The 25150-nt window shown below is 39.5% G+C and overlaps 1 protein-coding gene across 3 annotated transcripts in view; it reads right to left on the bottom strand.

The window, feature by feature from the left end:
• Positions 1-25150, bottom strand: part of nme7 (NME/NM23 family member 7) — a 236313-nt gene that overhangs the window by 50170 nt on the left and 160993 nt on the right. For all 3 annotated transcript variants that reach the window (XM_072260418.1, XM_072260419.1, XM_072260420.1), the window contains one exon: positions 5081-5145. In XM_072260418.1, the coding sequence (XP_072116519.1) occupies positions 5081-5145 (65 nt within the window). The remainder of the gene's footprint in view (positions 1-5080; positions 5146-25150) is intronic.

Genomic DNA, 25150 nt, shown 5'->3' with positions numbered 1-25150 from the left:
CAATTGTTGTATTGCTTCAAATGTGGTCCAAGTCAATACTGTGGTTAGTTTCAAGGGCCGATTATGTCAAGTGGAATCCATTATATCAAGTGGCTGCAGTCTGTCAACCTAATGGATAGCAATCTTATTGACACAGCTGCACGTGTAATTTCAATTGCCATTTACTACTTATAATATCACTAAAGGTAGACTGGAAGCTCTTAGAGTGTCAATATGGGACAGAGGTTGAAGGCTAATGCTTGTTCATTATTATTAATGGGTTCCTACTAAGTAGAACTACTGACCATATCTTTCTATCTCCAAATTTAAAGCAAACTTGCTGGAAGCAATAAGGATGTCACATTGACATTAGTTGTACTGGTGATCTACAGATATTTAACGCTTCCAAGAGAACTCAAAGACAATGGCAAAGGATCTAGGAATGGTCTCAGTGCCCACAGATGAATTATGATGCTTCACTTACCTATCCACTGGTGCCCAATAACTACTGGGTAATCCTGCCAGTTTTAATAAACTGAGTAAATATTCTCCACCAGTGGCAATGCCAATGCCAAAATCAAGCAGCAATATATCTCAGTATGAAATGAGCCCCCTACACCAAGACTTACTACACCTTCAATAGTATTAGTTTGACTGACTACATTGTGTTAACATGACCATCCCAGAGCAGCCCAGTTATTTCAACACTCTCACAGAGCAATACAGGTAGAACAGAAATACATGAACTTTGCAAACATTTCAATGCATTTGAAACTAATCTTGTCCGGCTCCAAAAGGTTGAAAAAGTATTATAACAAAAAAAACTCAAACCAAGGCATTTACCCTAAAAAGCAAAACAAGGCATGGAACCTAAAATGAACATTATAGTAAAAATTTTTAAATTGATTGTTTGTAAATCAAGGATCATCTGTAATGTTAGCTTAGACCAAAAGTTCCCTAATAATGCAGGGCAATCTAATGGTAATGTTGTAAATAAGCAAAATCAAACATGCCATTAGTGTGTCAGGTTAACCTTATCTAGTGAAATGGTAATCTATTTGTAATCATAGTGAGATAATCTTCTGCAAATAATAACCAAAAATAAATACTGTCTCTGAAAGAGACCACAAGTAAACAGATCATTTCCAGAAAAACACGAGAAGGCAAGTAGGTTATTTAAGACTTCTGTTATCACTATTTGTATACATAAATAACCACATGGGTTTATAGCCTGTTATCTGTTATCACTATTTGTACGCATAAATAACCACATGGGTTTATAGCCTGTTACCTGTCGATCTAAATAACCTGAAGAAAGTACACTACACATCTTTGGACAAGATCTATACTACAGAATGCAGTGCTTTAATGATCAAACCGTTAATACATAGTTATGTGAACATCAGAAGTTTTGAGTTGTGCAAGACGGTAAGAGAGAATGATTAAGTCTGGAAATAGAGATAACACATTTCTGAACATAGATGAGATAGGGAGAATCACTCCAAGTTTTGACAGAATCACAAGAGAGACTGCAGATGCTGTAAATCTTTAACACACAAAATGCTGGAGGAACTCAGCAGGTCAGGTAGCATCTATGGAGGGAAGTGTACAGTTGTCATTTTTGTCTGAGACCAAGTTTGAGCAAACTTCACAGCCACTTGAAGGTTAGGAAATTATAAAGGTGAAAATAGGCCAGTACAGAGTGCCATTACAAAAGTGACCAATACAATCAGTACATATGGTTTAAATTAACAATATTAGCGATACAATCATACCAGTAAGAGTGACAGTCTACGTTTATAGTACATACAGTAAAACAGGATCCCAAGAATCACAGACAATGGGCAGTCTCCAAATATGCAAATAAAGCATTACAATCAAGAAAAAAATCCTTAAAGATAAGCGGCATTAACTTTCAAGTTGTCTCCGTTTTGAAAGGATGCCCCTCAATTCTGAGGCAGTGTCCTCTGGTCTTAGACCCTTTCACCATAGGAAGCATCCTCTCCATATCTACTCTATCAAGGCCTTTCACCATTCGATAGGTTTCAATGAGGTCACCCATCACTGAATTCCAGTGAGTACAAGCCCAGAGCCATCAAATGTTCTTCATATGACATGCCATTCAATCCTGGAATCATTTTCATGAACCTCCTTTGAACCCTCTCCAGTTTCAGCACATCCTTTCTAAGATAAGGGGACCAAAACTTCTCACGATACTGTAAGTGAGGCCTCACCAGTGCTTTATAAAGCCTCAATATTACATTATTGCTTTGGTACTCTTGAGAGAGGTTTTAACACATTCAGCATCACTCACTCTCTCTCTCTCTGGCTGGGTGAATGGCCAGAGCAAGCTTTGATGCAAGGAATGCTCCTTCCACGCTTCATGGCACGTGTTTGCTAGATGGCCGTTGACCCTACAAGAGGGTTCATCCACCCATTGACAGGTCTTGTTTTTTGTCCTGCAGGGTGTCTAGCCACCCTCCTCACCAGGCAAGCCTGGTGGGGGAGCCGGTTTAGACGCCAACCACCCGACCATGCGACAGGTAGTACTGGGTTACATGGTACCAGTAGCACTCAGACGAGTGATCTGACCAGATACACATACAGCATAACCTAACTGCAGCAAGAGGAGAAAGTCTAAAACTATGGCAGCAGATATCAACAAAGACACTTTTTAATGTATTATGAAACTGTTGTTTTCTTTTTGTTCTGGGATTCACTTGAGTTCTCACCCCCCGAGTTCCATACGTAAATAGTAAAGATTCACATCTTATTGCAAACAAAAATCTCATCAGTATGTTAATTTGAAAGTTTAAGCACAGTTTACAATCCAGTGGTAAGTGCTCAGCAATAAAAATCTCCATTAATTACCACCATTTCCACATGACATGTAATGGCATTACTTCCACACATTTTCCAGGGGAATGATCCTAAAATTACCAGTTAGCAGATCCTAACTTGAACAATACGCCAAATGCAATGCATTGTCAAAAGTTGTCAGTGGTTCAGTGAGAACTCAAATCTATTATCTTGTAACACCTTTGCACCATCTCGAAGGCTCAAGTCTGGATTGAGAAAAAAATGTCCCAAAGACACTGCACAAGGTTCTTACTTGCCACTAGTGCAACCCCAGTCACTAGAGAAATTTCAGTAATTCCTTCCATTAGTGCAACCTCAAAGTCACTGACAAATCTGTTGCAAATAGTTTGCAACAGTTATTACATTGCCAAACCCATGAATCACAACAATGATTCATTGCCCAGAACACATGCCATTTTTCAACTAGATGGCAGCAACCTATGAAAGATTTCATTATCATAATGAAAAGCCTCAATATGCATTACTCACTCCCAGCCACCCCACCAACAACCAATGTTGAAACCCCATAGCACGACAGTGCCTTTCTTTTAAAACCATCTCTCTATCTTTGGTTTTCTCATGGGGCTCTTATGCATAAATAATAAAAGTAAGATAAAGCAAATAAACAGGCCAAACATACTTTAATGCATCCAAATTGGACCAAAACCATGTAATGATTATGTAATTGTATTTGTGCATTTGCTTATTGCCTATTTTCCATACATGTTTATCTGGTCTGCACCTTCCAAACAGTACTTCCAAGCCTGCCAAATATCGAACAACTTAGTTTACCCCTATATAGGAGAACCTTGGTATGCTACTTACCTGGTTCTCAATCTATACCCATGCAGTTTACATGTTTTTGCAGGTACATTTCAAATGCAATAATTTCTTTTGCTTTTACCACCTTTACAGAAACAGGTAAATTCACTTATTGGATCTAATGATCTTTGCTTACGTATAATCCATCCGTGGACATCCTAGAATGGTGATGAATTAATCAATGACTCATAAATGTCATTGACCATGGCTCCTCCTGATCAGTAGAAACAGTAACTTAAGTTAAGCCATGAATGGACCAACCAATGTTCCACAACCTTCACTTGATTAAGAAAGCAAAAGAGGATTCCAAGAAAGAATACTATAAAACAATTCTGCCTGGGGTTTGAAATCACAGAGCATATTTAGCTTGAAAAAGAAGAGGACAGAATTTCAGAAGGTCCACTCTTGATACACAGTCTAAGTTTGAGCCAGGTCAAGTGTTCAGGACTGATGGCAGGTGAATTCAGTCAAGATTATATCTCTGATCTAAGAACTGCTGAATTACATGAATCAGACTACTTTCTGTTGGGTACCATTAAGCCCCTGTAAAATATCAGGCTTCATTTGCTTTAGATACAGTCATTACCACAGATCAGATTAATGCCTAACCATTCTGGAATAAAACACTCAGTTCAGACAGGTCTTGACAAGTTAATTCTTTATCTCCATCTATAGATGGTGCCTTACTTGATTTCATTCATTTTCTATTTTATTATTGACTTTAGCACTGTATCTTTTTTTTTTAAATCATTATGTGCCTAGTTGTGGAAGATTTAATTGGCTAAAATCAAGCAGAGTGATATTTATCCTATACCTGAAATAAGAAAGGCAAAAGTGCACAGCTGCTCTGAGAAAGACTGTAGAATGAGGTAAAAGTGGGGTGAAAGATGAACACTCCAACAAGTTTGCTTTGACACTGGAATAATTCCTCAAAGCTTCACTCTAAACTCAATTGGACATATGCTTTATCTTAGGCCCATAGGGTCTACGTAGATCCCCTGTTGTTCGGGATATCTCTGCTGCATTACTTTTTTCCAAGATACCTGTGTCTGCAATAAAACAGGGCATCTATTCCCATATCTATGTTGCCATTCTTCTTTAAAGTGCTCAAGATGTGAAGGCTTTAACAGTGGTAAAATTCAATACTCAATTCCTTTTAAAAAGGCACAAGAATGACATTGGGCAGTTTCACAGATGTGGAAGATATGTAAAATTTCTTGCAATAACTTCACTTGATTTCTTTTCTTTTGAGCGCTGAAGGGAAAAATGAGGGTAGAACCTCCAAACATATTTGAGCATTAGATGCAAAAATATATCACACACTAACACAAGGATAAAGAAGCACAGTATTACTTTAGCACATATTTTATGAGCTCTGTAACTTCTAGTGAATATTTTCATTATATATTATTCAACTTACCATTTGAAGTGCACTGTAATTAAATCCCATCTCTTCAATGGTACTCAAAATCTTTCCAGCCAGACCTGTAAATATATAAGAAACAATAAGAACTTTCAATACTAATACTTATCCAAAAAAACACATATCATCTGACGTGATGATTAACCTCCACCTCCATGTTTGATGCTCTTCATCAAAAACATTCTGTTTCATAGGTCCTCACAGCCAAGTTCCTTAATGTGTATCTATAAATTACTAATTTCAACAGCAAACTTCTTTAGTAACAATATTATAGCTGAATCCAGTCCTACCTTTCCCTATTTTTACATACAAGCACATGTTGGTTTCAGTGTGGCTGAGCAGCAATAGGACGGGAACCTGGGTTATCATTCCATTCCCTAACTCAAGGGCACAGCAGCATAATGAAAGGCGCCTTACTATTCTCTTTGAAATACATTTTTCCTCCTAGTTCCTCTCAACATATGCACATTTGTGGGAGATGGAGGTGGAAAACACTTGACAGGAAAGCAGGTTATATTCATCAATTTATGTACAATAAGTCTATGTTTCCTTTACCATTGTTCTACCTAAGATACTGGAGGCATTGTACATCTGAACAAGAATATTCCTAACTCTTATAAAGATTAACTCAATGTTAAATTTAAATTTAAAATTCTATCAGAGTCTTAAGTTTGTGATGATAGGTTTTTCATCGCAATATCCGGCTAGGAAAATTGTAATCATACTGATTGTGAACTGTACAGTTTCCCTGATGGTTATGCACACTCATGGCTATCATAAAGTAAAACACAATTAGACTTCGCTACCACAATTTCATGTTTTACAAACCATTAACCTCACACATCACTCTTGCAGCAGCATATCTTACCAATGTATATGATAGCTTCGTGGTCAATTAGACATGTGATTCAACATCCAATCATTCTTTTAATGCAGTTCAATCATCTCATATCCTGACATGAATGGTCGTGGATAACTAAAATAATGCAATGAAAATCTGCATGCTGAATGATTAAGGATCTCAGCAAACACCCATGAAAGTCTGAAATGTTTATAACTATCTTCTACCTGGAGCACCAAGAAAATGATTTTTTCTCCCTTCCAGTCTTCAGTGAATTCAATTGTACTACACGATTATCAAGAAACAGCTATATATAGTGGGAACTTTAAAAGGTCAATGCCTTTAGAAACATTCAGTAATACTATTGAAGAATTGTTTTCCAGAACGATCTTTACAGCACATTTATAATACTTGCTTCAAACAGAATATGAAAAATTGCCAAAGTTTTTTTATATACAAATTTAACCTATTTACTGATATAGTAAGATGTCATCAGTATTACTACTGGGCAGCACTTACTTACTAATAATCTGCTCATCATTCATAGATTTAATACAGAATTGAGTACCCCTTATTCGAAGTGCTTGGACCAGAAGTGTTATGGATTTCAATGTGTGCAAGCAGTCTTTGTCTTAAACTTGTTTGTTTCGCATATGTACTGACGCAGCCATTCAGCGTGTTAGATCTTCATCAAATACCTTGGCAATCTCAATGAACTTCTCTGCTGTTTCGTGATCAGCAGATGTTTTATCACCACCAATCTTTAAAAATTTAGTGTCATGTCTTTTCTTGAATTTCTACAACCAGTCTGCTGAATATTCACAATTATCTGCAATTCGTCATGAAAAAGGTGCCGTATCAAAGGTGATGAATCAGCATACAGGAGGGAGATTGAAAATTTGGCCGAGTGGTGTCATTATAACAACCTTTTACTCAATGTCAGCAATACCAAGGAACTGAATATAGACTTCAGGAGAGGAAAACCAGAAGTCCCTGAGCCGGTCCTCATCAGAGGATCAGAGGGCGAGAGAGTCAGTAACTTTAAGTTCCTGTGTGTCACTATCTCAGAGGACCTGCCTGGACCTGCAATAAATGTAATTGCAAAGAAAGCACGATAGCACCACTACTTCCTTAGGAGTCTGCAGAGATTCAGCATGACATTAAAAACCTTGTCAAACTTCAATAGATGTATAGTGGCAAGTGTATTGACTCGGCTGCATTACCGGCTGGTATGAGAACACCAATGCTTTTGAATGGAAAATCCTACAAAAGGTAGTGGATTCAGCCCTGTACATCAAGGGTAAAACCCTTCCAACAATTGAGCACATCTACAAGAAATATTGTAGCAGGAAAGCAGCATCTACAGTATAATCAAAGATCCTCAACACCCAGGCCAGGCCATGCTCTTTTCTCGCTGCTACCATTAGGTAGGAGATACAAGAGCCTCAGGACTCACACTACCAGGTTCAAGAACAGTTACTACCCCTCAACCATCTGGCTCTTGAACAAAGGGAGGGAATGTTGACTCAGACCATGAGAGGCCTGCGTCGGGCATTTTCATGCCTTACAAGGTGCAGATTGGAAGTCTGTGTGGGGCACCACTCCTCGCACAGGCACTAGAGCAATGTGTGGTTAAGTGCCTTGCTCAAGGACACAAACACGCTGCCACAGCTCAGGCTTGAACTAGCGACCTTGAGATCACTAGACGAATGCCTTAACCACTTGGTCATGTGCCCACACTTGAACAAAAGAGGATAACAAAAATCATCTGTTGAGATGTTCCCACAACCAATGATCTCACTTTAAAGACTCTATCATGTTATTTCATGTTCATGTTATTTATATTTTCATAGGTTGTTGTCTTTTATGCTCTCGCTCTTTCATTGATCCTGTTTATAGTTACTATTCTTTACATTTGCTGAGTATGCCGACAGGAAGAAGAATCTCAGGGTTGTATGTGCTGACATGTATGTAATCTAATAATAAATTTTACTTTGAACTTTGAGTTTTGCTTGTTTCATGATCAGGATACCATTAAGCAGCGTATGTTCACTCCAACACAGATAAATCCACTCTTTCAATACACTATCAAGATCTTCATTTTTTGCTTTATCCAGTGTTTTTCTGTTTTTCATCAACTTCTGTTCATTACATATGTGAAGTCACTTCCCAGAACTGCTTGTGGTGAGCAGAGACCTATGCATCACATGGGAACCTTCCCTGCGCCTTGTGAAATTTTCCATTTCTGATGTCATGTCGGCATTCAAAAAATGTCAGATTTTGGAATTTTGGATAAGGGTATTCAACCTATAGCATTGGAGAGGACTTAGTTCCACATAGAGAATGGAAACACAGACGGAATGGTGGGGGAAAGAAGGAATCCTCAAAATTTAACTTGTCACATTATATGTTTCTTGACCAACCTGGATATATTTCTGTTCCATTCTTACGATTCAAAAATTAGTTGATATCCTGTATTATAAAATTTACTTGCCACATGTGACTGCACAAAAAGAATTTACACAAAAAAGCAGCAAAGAGTGGGCATAAGAGATTCTGCAGATGATGGAAATCCAAAGCAACACACACACAAAATGTTGGAGGAACACAGCAGGTCAGGAAGCACCCATGGAAATGAATAAACAGTTTATGTTTCAGGTTGAGACTGATGAAGGGCATTGTCTCAAAACATCGACTGTTTGTTCCTTTCCACAAATGCTACAAGGCCTGTTGAGTTCCTCCAGCATTTTGTATGTGTTGCATCAAAGAATGGAAGTTGGGCCTAAACACCAAGTATTCAACTAAAATGACGACAGTTAATAAACAAAGAAAATTACACCAGCCAGATACAATTACAAAATATATATAGAAATGCTTAGTTTGGATGCAAAAGTAATAATAACCCTTTGTACTCATCTCTGTGAATTGATCCTATGAACTTGTTAAAATTATTTTGCCACATATGGACTAAACTTGTTCACTCCAAGTTTAAACCATCTATCATCTACCCTTCTTCCTCCCCAAAGGTGTTCCTTTAGATTTATTGAAACAACTTTCTGTCAAATACCCTATATTTACTTTATTATGTAAATTCTGTAACATTGCTGTTTCTTTCTGTACTGGCTACCATTGAGCTCCATTGTCAATTAATTTCCTAGACTCCAAAACTCACAACATAGCACAAGTGGCAATGTCATTTGTCAAGATGAAAGATCACCTGAGGAACTAAAGTTTTGATACATTTCAATAAATGTACATTACGGCACTGTACATTATCACACATAATTTATGTTATAAGAGAATTAATTTACAGTTTACAATGCATTGATTCAATTAGTTAAAAAAAAGGCATCCTGTCGATCAATATGCACCTGAAAAGTAAGATGTCAACACTTCTGATGTAATATTTACACCCGAGATGTTAACTCATCCCTCTCTTACTGATGATCAATTTGTTGGCATCGTTTTATGTTTCAGAGTACTTATTCGGATTGGTGTGTCTAAGTCTCTGCAGATGGTCTATTGTACCATACACAAAGTTAATTTACCCAGGAAACAGAATCTGTTTAAAGAGCAGACAAACAGAAATAATACTATCTCTCTCAGTAAAAGCCAATGAAGTTTGCTTTAGAAATGCAGTGAGTAGAGGACAGCTACTTATAACTTAGGTGCACGAAATCAGTCTCAGCCACATGCAACACTGTGAGCACCAGACTTGATTGACAAGAAAATTGTCCAGTCAGCACCCTCTGACAAGGCTATAGCATTGCTGCTTCATCATGTCTGATTGTATTTCAAATTTTCAATACTCAACATTTTATTTTAAAATTTGATGTCATTATTGAAACAAAAGCTATTTAATTAAAGAAGAAAACCCTTGCTTTTTTTGGCTTCACAGCAAGCAGAAGAGATCAGCAACCTAAACAATTTTCTCAAATAAACTACATTTCAAAACTTTGGTGCATTTAAAATTTATTTCACCATTTCTACTCCTTCAGTTCTACATTTCCCACTTCCTGACCCTCCATCATTAAACTGTCTCAACCATAACCAGCCACATGCCCCAGATCACTTCATGTTCCTTATGTTTCCATTGTAAGTATATCTGTTGCTAGGATACATTGCTCCTACTGCCTAGGCAACAGCTGTTCCTTTCTTCTAGTCACTGGCTGATCAGCATACACAAGCTGCCAGAGATAAACTGTACTGTGTTTTTCCATTGCTGTCTTTAGGTAATCTGTAAATGATCCACTGCAATTAAAAAATAAAAATCTCCGAGGAAAAGACTATGACCTTGAAAATTGCTCATAAGCATAAAACTAAAAGGTTGGGACTTTGGAGTTCATGTATTAATAGTGAGCACAAAGTAGAATGCACATAAAACTTTTCATTAAAAATTAGCAGACTAAAGCACCCTTCAAAGATTTTTTTTAAAAAAAGACAAAACGTGGCAAGGAGTATATAAGTTGTGGTAAATACTTTGATGTTGGAATAAAAAGGAACTATGGTTTATCTTTACAGTTTTGTTACTTTGATTTGCTAAGAGTAATTATACATTGATTACAGATACCACATGTTGAAATTTGAATTCTTGTACAAGCTTCTCCTGATAGCATTTTCTTTATGATGCTACACTAACTGCAACTGAAAAAGTTGACTCAGTAAATAGTAATTAAATATGAATGTTCTTTCAGTACTCCCACCTGATATTTATCTGGAAATACAAGATCACTTTACATGAACATGCAATTTCTGTACATGAAGGGGAATTGCTCACTAAAAGGCATTTTGCTGCAATGTCACTCGTCTAATAGGATCTTGGGTGCCCCCTCAAGTCATTTTAAATCAATGTTTGCATTGACTTTATATCAATGGCTGCAAACTAATGATTATGATGAACCCCACTTCAAAGATATTTGCTCTAATTCCACTCACCCCCATGAAATATTCATTACAGTAATAAGTAAAAACATTAATTTCTCTATGGACAGCAGATAGAGTAGATAGCAGGTACAACCCTTTATAATACCAGGCATGGCAAATGAACAAAAAACATACTGAATATGCTGGAAATAAAAAAGGAAAATTCAGTAGATCAGGCAGCACCCATGGAATGTGAAATTATTATAGTTTCACGTCGATGATCTTGATGAAAGGTTCAAATGAAAACTATTAATTTGAAACATGAGGTGTTTCACTCTCTCCATAAAAGTACTTTGAGTTACTATTAGCAGTGGGCTAAGAATATATCCTTGAAGTGCACCTGGGTTGACTGCAAGCAGGGAGATGTTATTTCTGATCTGCCATGACTGTGGTTTCCTGATAATGAAGTCGAAGATCTAGTTGTAGAGGCCCAAGTTTCATTACCCTTTGTGTCAGATAAGACTCTAGTTACTCCAATGAATATCCACTATGCTCTTTGACCACAGTTTAGCTTGGACACCCAACAACTATGTATGTCATCTCAAGATCTTGCTATTCCATTCTTAAAGCTCCAATCAATACTGAGAGGATTTCACTTCCTTCCTCTAACTCCCAAATTAATTTTAGTACAATAGTCTTTGCCCAGTGAAAATCACTTTATAGGCATCAGCAACAAGATAAGCTAGAAAATAATTACATAGACCATGACAAAAGAGCTGCTAACATTGGCTCACTCAGCTGTAGTTAATCTACATCTTTTCTTTTACTACATCCAAAGGTAACAGCGAGATATATCTAAATAAACCTTGAAATATACTGTAAGTAATATCATAGTATACTTCAATTCTACTGATTTTTTTCTGAGAGCTTCTTTACCTCGTATAGATAAGTTTGCATTCTTTAATTTGAATACATTCATTTGCATTGTTAACCACTAAATTTTTACTCCATTAATTGCATTGCTTATCTTAAATTAGTAGTCTCCCTTGGCACTATAACTGCAAGTTATTATGACTCTTTTAAAGAAACCTCAAACTTCAGGTGAGATGCAAATATTTCTGCATACAAAGTTGTGGTACTACAGTATCTTGAGTCAGAATTTCAATGCCCTCCAAACTGTATAATTATTAAAGAGATAGACAGTTGTCAGCACCTGTCTCAAACCAGCACAGGTGGTTTTGAAAATAGCCTGCAAATGGGTCAGTTTCTTTCAGGAACACCAAGTCTATCATGGAGATTAATCAGGAACATTCAAGAGAAAATGTAACAATCAAGGAATAGGCAAGCTAATTTGCATATGTTATATTTCCACTTAGTACAAGTTCTGAGGCTGCTGGTTCTGCTATAGACAAACTAGCATAGCGACTTTTCAGTAGAAACATTATTTTCCACCATTTAGTAATGAAGTTAGGGTACCCAAGGGAAGGAACCTCAGGTAACTTGATGCTGACAGTGTTATATCTCCATTTCTCCTCATCACAAACTATGGAATGACTTTTCAAATGGGAAGCCTGAAGCAAAAATTAATGGTTAGTTTCAAATCTTAAATCAGTTCAAGGTCTCCTTAAGTATTTATATCCATCTGGCAAACAATGTATCATTAAGTTTTAAAACAAAAAAAAGTTCTCTGTTCCTTGCCTTCTCAGGATAGAAAAAGTTCCAAAGCTAGCTACAGATAACCTGTCCATAGAGAACTGAAGTTATTTAGACATAATCAATAATTTAATAACATTATGTTTAAAATAAATTACATGAATTACTTTTAAACCATTAAAATGTTCATGATTTAAAAATAATATTCATCTAGATTGATAGTTCTTATCAAGCCACCTTTTGGTGGCAAAAATGTCAACACACTGGACATCAGTGATCCCATGATTGTTCATAAAGATCCTGGCCAATTGTACGGGGTGCAATAGAATTACCAGGAGAATGGATGAGGGATATCTTTCTTTACATACACTATTCTTTGGAGCAACATTCCCTCTCCACAAGGGAAAAACAGGCATTGTTAGTTCCCTAGCATCAATATTGGTGGTGATCTAGTAGAGAAAGTTGGGTCCATTATGGAAGGAGACTCTGAACCAGTTGGCACACCTCAGCAAGAGTCAGCTTTCATTGTGGCACTCCCCTTTTTAAATTAGGACAGCAGTTGCAAATGTACATTAAGGGAGCTGTTCAGCATGCAGAATTACTGTCACAATTTCTGCCACTGAAAGTTCATATAACTGCCAAAGCAGTAACTGCATTAGCAAAATTGTGTGGAGGGCTGAGTAGCAAATTTCCCCCCACCCCTTTACTCCAACTACTTCTGGAGTAAACATGAATGTGCAAGTTCTGGCTTCCAAACCCCAAGTGTTATAACTACCTGAATATTTTTGTTGATTTGGAATTTACTCAGAAAAGCTACAAAAGTGTAATTCACCACTTATTGAATCACTTGTATTCCCAAGATTTTCTGTTCTTTGTTTTGTATTAGATTTAGACATTAATAAACTTACTAAACAGTAATGGATCAAGCAACCAGTAGCAGTATCTCACTCCCTCACTCCCAATATATCAGACAAATATAATGAATGGATAAGTAACTGCAAAAAAAAAAGATCAGAGCCAAGTAGAGTATAATGAATCATAGTTACACGTTAATATTTGAAACACAAGTAGTGTAATAAACAGAAAAGGACCTGACTCCTGTAACTACCTTGAGACAAATTGACTAATTATTGCCACAAATGTAACAATGAGTTGAAACATACACCAAATTTAAATTTACTTATCTCTTGTAAGAATAGCCTTTTTTTACTTTTTTGAAAAACGAATGAGATTTATATTACATTTCTATCCATTTGCCAGGGCTCCATAATCTCTGTGTTCATCAAACAAAAATCTATTAATGTTAAATTTTCAATTATTAATTGATCCAGCATGTATTGCATTTTGTGCAAGAGAGTATCACAATCTTAACCCATTTTTTCTCCTGAAATCCTCTCAAATATCTGCCTCCAACTTTGCAACGTCCATTTGTCTTAGGTTCAAAAGGAAGATTTTGGATGCTCATTTCTGATCTTATTTGCAAGCATTTTCTGTATTTTAGCAATTCTTTATAGATGGGTCCATCCCCAAAATGCTTTTACCGTTCCTGGATTTTCACCATGTTAAAAAAACCTCAACTTTCCAGGAAGCTATCTTGGATTTGAGCTACAGTATTACAACAAAGCTAATGGCTAATTTGAGCTAATCCTTATAACCAACTCCACTTTTGGTACATCCAATCATCTGAATAATATATTGTTACATAATTATTTCTGTATTAGAGCTATAGCCAGTTCAGTTTTATTCCTCAATTCTACCACGAGAGCCTTCGCTTCCTACTTTCCCCATATCAATCATTAAAACAAAACCTCCTTTTTCCAGTTTCTCTGTGTACTCTTAATGTGCATAAAATAGCATGGTTAAGTCCCAGGATAGGAAAAAAATCCCAGCGCAATGAGGTAAAATTAGAGGATACAGTGTACTCTGGGTTGTGATTTCATACTTTAAGGCTGCTATCTTATTTTTGTCTACTTTCTTGAGTAGTATCCTACTAAAGCAGAATTTTTTCCATTTATTGAAGTATGGGAAAAATTTTAAATTGAAATAGAAATTAAATTTCAATGACTTCAATTGAAGAAACTGACCAGATTAGAATGTCAGGGAAGTGAATACTACTTTTAGTGAAGTACTGGAACAAGGTGATTGCCAACTAGCTAAATATTTTAAAAGGAAAAAATGAGATATAGATGCACAGAAGATTTCAAAGGAAAATCTTCAGTTTCAGAATTTGGAGCCAAAGGATTAGCTGTTAATGATGGAGGATCTAAATTTTGGGTTGTTTATGACATCACACAGAGATCACAGTTGACCAAAGGAGATTGGAGAGGTAGCAAGGGAAAGGCCATGGAAGATTTTGAACTCCAAGAAAAAAAACAAGGCTTTAGTTAAGCAAGAACTAATGATCAGCAACCTGAGGGAATATAGTTGAACAGGGTTTAGTACAAATTATGACATAAATTACAGAAATTTAGATAATCTCATGTTTATGGAAGAAGCTGGATAGAAGTGCATAAGAATTGAGTCAAGAGTTGAAGGTAGAGATAACAAATGCATTCAGACATAAGCAGAGTACAGAGGCATAAGTAGGTGGTGAAAGACCAGATGTGGACCCAAAACTCATTTCCTAGTAAAAATGACATCAAAATTTCTGACAGCTCATACTAAGTTTATTATCAAAGCTTGCATATGTTACTATTTACTACCCTTAGATTCATTTTCTTGCAGGCATTTACAAGTAAAAAAGAAACTACAGAATTTTATAAAAAACATAAAACAGACAAAAAAATTGACAAATGCGAATATGCAAAAGAAATGTTCAAATAAAAATAAAACCAAGAACACGAGTTCTAAAGAGTCCTTCAAGGCGAGTTTATAAATCATAGAATCAGTTCAGAGCAGTGGTGAATGAAGTTATCCACGCCAGTTCAGGAGCCTGATGTTGAATGGTGATAACTGCTCTTGAACATGGTTGTATGAGACTTAAGGTTTCTGTATCTACCCCATTGTGGTAGTGAGAAGATGGCATGGCCTTGTAGTAGAGGTCTTTGATGATTAATGCTACTTTGTTGTGACAGCACTCCATGTAAATTTACTCAATGGTGGGGAGGGCTTCGCCTATGATGTACTGAATATACCCATCATTTTCTTTAGCCTTTTCTGTTCCTGGGCAATGGTGCTCTCACACCAGGCCATGATGCAACCAGTTACAAACAAGAGAAAATCTGCAGATGCTGGAAATCCGAGCAACACACACAAAATGCTGGAGGAACTCAGCAGGCCAGGCAGCATCTTTGGAAAGAAGCACAGTCAATGTTTGGGGCCGAAACATTTCAGCAGGACTGGAGAAATAAAACTGAGTAGTAGGTTTGAAAGGCGGGGGGGAGGGGAAAGAGAAACACTAGGCGACAGGTGAAACTTGGAGGGGGAGGGATCAAGCAAAGAGCTAGGAAGTTGATTGGTGAAAGAGACAGAAGGCCATGGAAGAAAGAAGAAAATTGGGGGGGGGGGTGGGAGGAGCACCGGAGGAGATGATGGGCAGGCAAGGAGATAACATGAGAGAGGGACAAAGGAATGGGAAATGGTGAATGGGGTCAGGGGTGGAGGCATTACTGAAGGTCTGAGAAATCGATGTTCATGCTATCAAGTGGGAGGCTACCCAAATGGAATACAAGGTGTTCCCCCAGCCTAAGTGTGGCCTTATCCCGACAGTGGAGGAGGCCGTGGATGGACATATGGCAATGGGAATGGGAATGGAATTAAAATGAGTGGTGACCAGGAGATCCTGCTTGTTCTTTTAGCGAGGGAGGAGATGTAGGGGCAGGTGAAGCACTTGTTCCGCCTCCAAGGACAAGTGGCAGGAGGGAGAGTAGTGGGGAGGGACGAATGGACAAAGGAGTCACATAAGGAGCGATCCCTGCAGAAAGCAGAACGTTGGGGGATGGGGGAAAAAGAAGGAAAGATGTGTTTGGTGGTGGGATTCAGTTGGAGGTGGCAGAAGTTTCCGAGAATTATGTGCTGGATGCGGAGGCTGGTGGGGTGATAGGTGGGGACAAGAGGAATCCTATCCCTGGTAGCATGGTGGGAGGATGGGGTAAGAGCAGGTGTGTGTGAATGAGAAGAGATGCAGTTGAGGGCAGTGTTGATGGTGGATGAAGGGAATCCCCTTTGTTTGAAAAAGGAAGACATCTCCTTCATTCTAGAATGAAAAGCCTCATCCTGAGAGCAGATGTGGTGGAGACAGAGGAATTGAGAGAAGGGGATGGCAGTTTTACAAGTAGCAGGGTGGGACAAGGTATAGTCCAAGTAGCTGTGACAGTACGTTGGCTTATAGAACATAGAATAGTACAGCACAGTACAGGCCCTTCGGCCCACAATGTTGTGCCAACCCTCAAACTCTGCCTCCCATATAAGCTCCCACCTTAAGTTCCTCCATATACCTGTCTGGTAGTCTCTTAAACTTCACTAGTGTATCTGCCTCCACCATTGACTCAGGCAGTGCATTCCACGCACCAACCACTCTCTGAGTAAAAAACCTTCCTCTAATATCCCCCTTGAACTTCCCACCCCTTACCGTAAAGCCATGTCCTCTTGTATTGAGCAGTGGTGCCCTGGGGAAGAGGCGCTGGCTATCCACTCTATCTATTCCTCTTAATATCTTGTACACCTCTATCATGTCTCTCTCATCCTCCTTCTCTCCGAAGAGTAAAGCCCCAGCTCCCTTAATCTCTGATCATAATGCACACTCTCTAAACCAGGCAGCATCCTGGTAAATCTCCTCTGTACCCTTTCCAATGCTTCCACATCCTTCCTATAGTGAGACAACCGGAACTGGACACAGTACTCCAAGTGTGGCCTAACCAGAGTTTTATAGAGCTGCACCATTATGTCGCGACTCTTAAACTCTATCCCTCGACTTATGAAAGCTAATACCCCATAAGCTTTCTTAACTACCCTATCCACCTGTGAGGCAACTTTCAGGGATCTGTGGACATGTACCCCGAGATCCCTCTGCTCCTCCACACTGCCAAGTATCCTGCCATTTACTTTGTACTCTGCCTTGGAGTTTGTCCTTCCAAAGTGTACCACCTCACACTTCTCCGGGTTGAACTCCATCTGCCACTTCTCAGCCCACTTCTGCATCCTATCAATGTCTCTCTGCAATCTTTGACAATCCTCTACACTACCTACAACACTACCAACCTTTCTGTTGTCTGCAAACTTGCCAACCCACCCTTCTACTCCAACATCCAGGTCGTTAATAAAAATCATGAAAAGTAGAGGTCCCAGCACAGATCCTTGTGGGATACCACTAGTCACAATCCTCCACTCTGAATGTACTCCCTCCACCACCACCCTCTGCCTTTTGCAGGCAAGCCAATTCTGAATCCACCTGGCCAAACTTCCCTGGATCCCATGCCTTCTGACTTTCTGAATAAGCCTACCATGCGGAACCTTGTCAAATGCCTTACTAAAATCCATATAGATCACATCCACTGCACTACCCTCATCTATATGCCTGGTCACCTCCTCAAAGAACTCTGTCAGACTTGTTAGACATGATCTGCCCTTCACAAAGCCATGCTGACTGTCCCTGATCAGACCATGATTCTCCAAATGCCCAGAGATCCTATCTCTAAGAATCTTTTCCAACAGCTTTCCCACCACAGATGTAACGCTCACTGGTCTATAATTACCTGGACTATCCTCACTATCTTTTTTGAACAAGGGGACAACATTCGCCTCCCTCCAATCCTCCGGAACCATTCCCGTGGACAACAAGGACATAAAGATCCTAGCCAGAGGCTCAGCAATCTCTTCCCTTGCCTCATGGAGCAGCCTGGGGAATATTCCATCAGGCCCTGGGGACTTATCCGTCCTAATGTATTTTAACAACTCCAACACCTCCTCTCCCTTAATATCAACATGCTCCAGAACATCAACCTCACTCATATTGTCCTCACCATCATCAAGTTCCCTCTCATTGGTGAATACTGAAGAGAATTATTCATTGAAGACCTCGCTCACTTCCATAGCCTCCAGGCACATCTTCCCACCTTTATCTCTAATCGGTCCTACCTTCACTCTTGTCATCCATTTTTTCTTCACATAATTGAAGAATGCCTTGGGGTTTTCCTTTACCCTACTCGCCAATGCCTTCTCATGCCCCCTTCTTGCTCTTCTCAGCCCCTTCTTAAGCTCCTTTCTTGCTTCCCTGTATTCCTTGGTAGACACATCTGATCCCTGCTTCCTAAACTTCATGTATGCTGCCTTCTTCCACCTGACTAGATTTTCCACCTCACTTGTCACCCGTGGTTCCTTCATCCTACCATTCTTTATCTTCCTCACCAGGACAAACTTATCCCTAACTTTACCCACCCTTTCTGTAGCTGTAATAGTATTCCTGACCAGTAATGCCACTCCTCCTCCCCTTTTTCCGCCCTCTCTATCCCTTTTAAAGTACTGAAATCCAGGGATATTGAGAATCCATTCCTGCCCTGGTGCCAGCCAAGTCTCTGTAACGGCCACTACATCATAATTCCATGAATGTATCCAAGCTCTCAGTTCATCACCTTTGTTCCTGATGCTTCTTGCATTGAGGTACACACATTTCAGCTCTTCTACCTTACTGTCTTTACACCATTTATTCTGCTTCTCTTTCCTCAAAGCCTCTCTATATGTTAGATCTGGCTTTACTCCATGCACTTCTTTCACTATTCTATCGCTCTGGGTCCCATCCCCCTTGCAAATTAGTTTAAACCCTCCCGAACCATGCCAGCGAATCTACCTGCAAGGATATTGCTCCCCCTCCAGTTCAGGTGCAACCCATCCAATCTGTACAGGTCCCACCTTCCCCAGAAGAGATCCCAATGATCTAAAAATCCAAAACCCTGCTCCCTGCACCAACTCCTCAGCCACGCATTCAACTGCCATCTCCTCCAATTCTTACCATCACTGTCACGTAGCACTGGCAGCAATCCTGAGAACGCCACCCTTGAGGTCCTGCTCTTCAGCCTTCTGCCTAGTTCCCGAAACTCACACTTCAGGACCTCATCCCTCTTCCTGCCTATAATAGACATCAGTGAATAAGCTGTTTCTGGAGATAGAGACAGTGAGATAGAGAAATGAGGGAAAGTGTCAGAAATGGACCAGGTGAATTTGAGGACCAGGTGGAAGTTGGAGGCAAAGTAGATGAAATCGATGAGTTCAGCACAGGTGTAGGAAGCAGCACCAATGCAGTCATCAATGTAGCGTAGGAAAAGTGCGGGACAGTCACCAGTGTAGGCATGGAACGTAGACTGTTCCACATAGGCGACAAACAGCCAGGCATAGCTGGGAGCCATGTGAATGCCCATGGCTACCCCTTTTGTTTGAAGGAAATGGGAGGATCAAAGGAGAAATGATTTAGAGTGAGGACAAGTTCCATGAGGCAGAGAAGAGTGGTGGCGGAGGGGAACTGGTTGGGACTGGTGTCCAGAAAGAAACAGAGCTTTGAGGCCTTCCTGGTGGGGGATGGAGGTGTATAGAGACTGGACATCCATAATCAAGATATAATGGGAGCCAGGGAAGCTGAAATCCTTGAAAAGAACAAGAGCATGATGTGTCACATATGTAGGCGGGAAGGGACTGAACCAGGAGGGATAAAACAGAGTCAAGGTATGTAGATACGAGTTCAGTGGGGCAGGAACAAGCTGAAACAATGGGTCTACCTGGACAAGCAGAAACTTTACTCAGTTTGGGTAGACTCCAACCTGATGACACGAACATTGATTTCTCAAACTTCCAGTAATACCTCCACACACCTCTTCACCATTTCCCATCCCCTTGTCCCTCCCTTATGTTATCTCCTTGTTCACCCACACCTCCCACTGGTGCTTGTTCTCCCCCACCCCTCACCCTCTTTCTTCCATGGCCTTCGATATCTTTCACCAATCAACTTCCTAGCTCTTTGCTTCGTCCCTCCCCCTCCAAGTTTCACCTATCGCCTGGCAGTTCTCTCTCCCCTTCCCCCACTTTTCAAATCTATTTCTCAGCTTTTTTTGTCTAGTCCTGCCGAAGGGTTTTGGCCCAAAACGACAACTGTACTTTTTCCCTCAGATGCTGCCTGGTCTGCTGAGTTCCTCCAGCATTCTATGCAACCAGTTAGGATACTCTCCACTGTGCATCTATAGAAGTTGGTCAAAGTTTTTAGTGACATACAGAATCAATGTGAACTCCTAATAAAGTAGAGGCACTGTCTTGGTCCCAGGACAGATCCTCTGATATATTGACACCAAGGAATTTAAAGCTACTGACCCTCTCCACCACTCAACAAAATATTCCTATTTGCCGATTCGTCGACCTATTTGATTCAGCCAACAACAGTGGTGTTGTCAGCAAACATAAATACAGCATTGGAGCTGTATTTAACCACACAATCAGAGGTATAAAGTGAGTAGAGCAAGGGGCAGTGGTGCACCCGCGCTGATGTCGAGTGTGGAGGAGATGTCGTTGCCAATCTGTACTGACTGGGTCTGCCACTGAGGAAATCAAGAATCATTGTGCACCAGGAGGTACTAAGGCCCAGATCTTGCAGCTTAGCAATAAATTTCAATAGGATGACAGATGTGAAAGTGTTGAATGGTGAGCTGTAATTAGTGAAGAGCATCCTGACATATGCATCTTCATTGTCCAGGTATTTCAGAAGCTGAATGAAGAGCCAATGAAATAGCATCTGCTGATGATTTGTGATAGTAGGTAAATTGAATTGGTTCCAGGATATTCCTTGCTTTGCAAGGGGGACAGAATTGGGAACAAGGGAACGGATTTTTGTGGCTGGAACAAAATAAAATTGCTTTTGTCTTTAATGGCTGGAGAAAACTTTTGCTCTTGTAGCAGTTAAAGATTCTCCACTTTCAATTATATTCATTGGCTCAGAAAGTTAATTTGGAGTTTTTGAGAAGTTCAGATGAAGTTTTGCATGATATATAAAGATAGACTGGTAGAAAATGTCATGTCTGATCATAGGACATTTGGTAAATGAGCTCAGCGCATTTAAAGGCGAATGTTTTAAAAAGGAGTCAATGAATACCCTGCAAAATCTTTCCAAAATTGTGCAACAAATTGGTAATACAGTAGAATGTACCCAATGCATCATCACAGTAAAGCAGAGCAGATTGAAGCAAGCACTAACTGACAGAATAAAAAAAAAACAAACACCCAGTCAGCACATTCAACCTGCAGCATTTACTGCTGGCAACTGCATATACAGAGGAATAGTCACTGGATCCAAAAATCGCTAAGCCCCGGTTTTAATACAGATCCTCCCATGGTTTTGACAGTATTCAGTTCTTGTCATCTGCTTGTAACAAGAACAGTTTGCAAGTTGGAAATGCTGCCACAAGCTGAGCTGCCATTTGGCAGAAGATGCCTGAGAGGCTGCAATAGCCAGCAAATCCACTCCACCAGTCTCTGAGATACTCATTTGTATGTATGGGCTGTAATAAACCTGGTGTTTGAAAGCTGGGGAGAGCATGTACAAATAGATATCACAACATTTTTCAATTTTATGAGATGGTTTGACAGGTGGAAGTTTGAGAGTGAGCTAGGACTACATAGATGACAAGTCCAGAGAACCATTTTGTTAAGAACCTCTTCCAATGGTCAGCAATCCTGAAAAAGCCATATCTGTTTAAATCAAATGCTTAGTCCGCAGGTTACAATTTCACCACTATTACACTACTAACGAGAAGAAAGTTTCAAGGCTTATTTATAGCTTTGACCTACAGGATATTTCTGCTCAGTAAGTTGAGACATTCAAAAAGTTATTGCAGAGAAGCTGAAACTATGCTTACATATTGCTTGAAAGTTATCCTATAGCAATCAGTAAATTGGCTACATTTTCCTAATGTTCAGATTTTGTGGCTTCAGAGGAAGTATGAAACAAATTTAGGTCTGGAAACATCTCTTCTACGGGGATATCAAAGTCCACCTCTTCTGATTTCCTAAGGAAGCCAGACAGTGCTTTTATTGTGAAAGAAGATATCAGAATATCTTTGAATTAATGCATAATGGTGGTTTTTGCATGCAGATCAATTAAATATAGAACTCTGTCCTTCATTAGCTCAATAATTAGTTGACACAATTATTTTGTTTGATGAGAGTGGCTTATACAGACGTAAATGCAACTCCAGTGCGGAGGTTAAAAAATATCTCAAAGGGACTAGAGAACAGAACAGAAGAGAGAATTATGCCTCAATTTCATCAAGTTCCAGTTACTTTGCACCTGGAGAATTTTTGATCTGGGTCTGCACCACAGGAAGGATATTGGACAATGTTCAGTGCAGGTCAGATATCAAGACTAAAGAAAGCAGAGCATAAAGCAGCAAACAACACGAATTCTGCAGATGCTGGAAATTCAAGCAACACACATCAAAGTTGCTGATGAACGCAGCAGGCCAAGCAGCATCTCCAGGAAGAGGTACAGACGACGTTTCAGGCCGGGACCCTTCGTGACCCTAGAGGGATCAGCAATGGAAAGGGTGAGAAGTTTCAAGTTCCTGGGTGACAACATCTCTAAACACCTATCCTGCGTTCAATGTACAAGTATGCACGACAGTGGCTATATTTCATTAGGAGTTTGAAGAAACTTGGTACATCACCAAAGACGCTTGCAATTTTTTTTTTTTAAAAACAGATGCATCATGGAGAATATTCTTACTGTTTTCATCTCCATCTGGTACGAAGGGATAGAAAAAAACTGCAGAAAGTTGTAAACTCAGCCAGCATCCTCATGGGCACTAGCCTCCCCAACATCGATGGCACCTTCAAAAGGCGATGCTTCAAAACAAAAACTGGCATCCATTATTAAAAACCTCCTTCACTCAGGACATGCCTTCTCATTGTTACCTTTAGGGAGATGGTGAAGGAGCCTGAAGACACACACAATGTTTCAGGAACAGCTTCTTCTGCCCTGCCATCAGATTTCTGAATGGATAATGAACTCACATACATGATCTCACTATTTTTATTTTGTTCTCTTTTTGCACTACATATTTAATTTAAGAGATCTATTTCTTGTTGTAACTTATAGTTTCTTATTATGTATTGTAATGTACGGCTGCCAAAAAGAACCAAATGCTAGTGATATTAAACCCGATTCTGATTGTGAAATCACATGATAACTTGGTAGATAATTCAAATTCAGGTCATCTTAGGAAAGAAATAGAGCAAGATGATTTATTAGCAGCCTTTAAAAAAATCAGTTTACTTTCTTTACACATGAAGTGCAAGTAATTTTCAGTTTTGTATGCATGGTTAAGTAATTTTCCTAGATTAGTGCTCAAAATTACACCTTACATAATGCACTGGACAAATGTCCCCTCACATTAGAGTCATTGTGTAATACAGCATGAAAACAGGCCCACTTGTACCCAATGTGATTACTTCCACTGCCAGCTCATTCCAGGCACTTGATACCCTCTGTATTAAGCAATTACCTCTCAGGTCTCTTAAATCTCTCCCATTCTTATCTAGTATCTATATCCTCTAGTTTTAGACTCCCCCACTTTGGGGAAAAGACTATAATCATCCACCTTACCAATGACCATCATGACGTATTAAACTTCTATAGGTCACTCTTCATGCTCTAAGAAAAAAAGAGATCTAGACTGACTTATCTCTCTTTATAACTCAGGTCCTCTAGTCCAAACAGCATCCTTGTAAATAACTTCATCACCGTCCTCTGCTTGACAAAGTATTTCCTGTGATAGAGTGAGTAAAACCATACACAATACTCAAAGTGCAGCCTCACCAACAACTTATATAACTGCATCGTGATGTCCTTATCACTAACTCAATACCCTCCTAACTGATGAAGTGGCTTCTTCACCACCGTCTACTTGCGCAGCCACCTGCAACGAATTGTGCACATGTACTCCCAGGTCCCTGTTCCACAACACTTGCACAGTGAGCAGAAGGGCACTGACAAGTCCTACCCAGGCTTGACTGCCCAAAATGTACCACCTCACACTTGGGCAGTTTGACATACACTTGTCACTCCTCAGCCCATCTCCCCAACTGATCAAGATCTCTTTTCAATTCATTGTACCCTGCTTCACTATCAACAAGAGCTTCTAAGGTTGGCTCACAGGCAAACCTGCTAATTGTGCAATACAAATTCTTTCCAAATCAATTATATAAATAGTGATTACAGCAATCCCAACACTGACCCCATGCGCACCCCAATAGTCAGAATACCAACCTTCACAAATCACCCTCTGCTTTCTATCATCTTGCTGGCTGCTCCTGAATCCCATGCAACCTAACCTTCCAGATCAATCTGCCATGCAGGACCTGGTCAAAGGCCTTAAATTCAGATAGACAACTTCACTTATCCCTGCAGTTACCTCTTGACTGCCCAGACACAAAACCATGCAGACTATTGCTGATCAATCCTTGACCACCCAAGTAACAAAAGATCTTGTCCTTCAGAAATCCCTCCAGTAAATTCTGTACAACTGAAGTCAGGCTTACTGACCTGTGGTTCCCTGGCCTGTCTTAACAATCTTTTTTGAACAATGGACATTAGCCACACTCTAGTCTTTTGAAACTTCACCAGTGGCTAATGACACAGCAATTATCTCTACAAGGGCTTTTGCAACTTCTTCCCTGGTCTCTCATAAGATCCAGGAGTGCACTTGGTCAGGTCCTAGGGATTAGCCAACCTTAATGCA

Source organism: Mobula birostris, chromosome 6, assembly GCF_030028105.1.
Source record: "Mobula birostris isolate sMobBir1 chromosome 6, sMobBir1.hap1, whole genome shotgun sequence".
NCBI classification, from domain to species: Eukaryota; Metazoa; Chordata; class Chondrichthyes; order Myliobatiformes; family Myliobatidae; genus Mobula; species Mobula birostris.
Note: the sequence above shows the minus strand (reverse complement) of the source record. Positions and strands in the feature narration are given on the sequence as shown.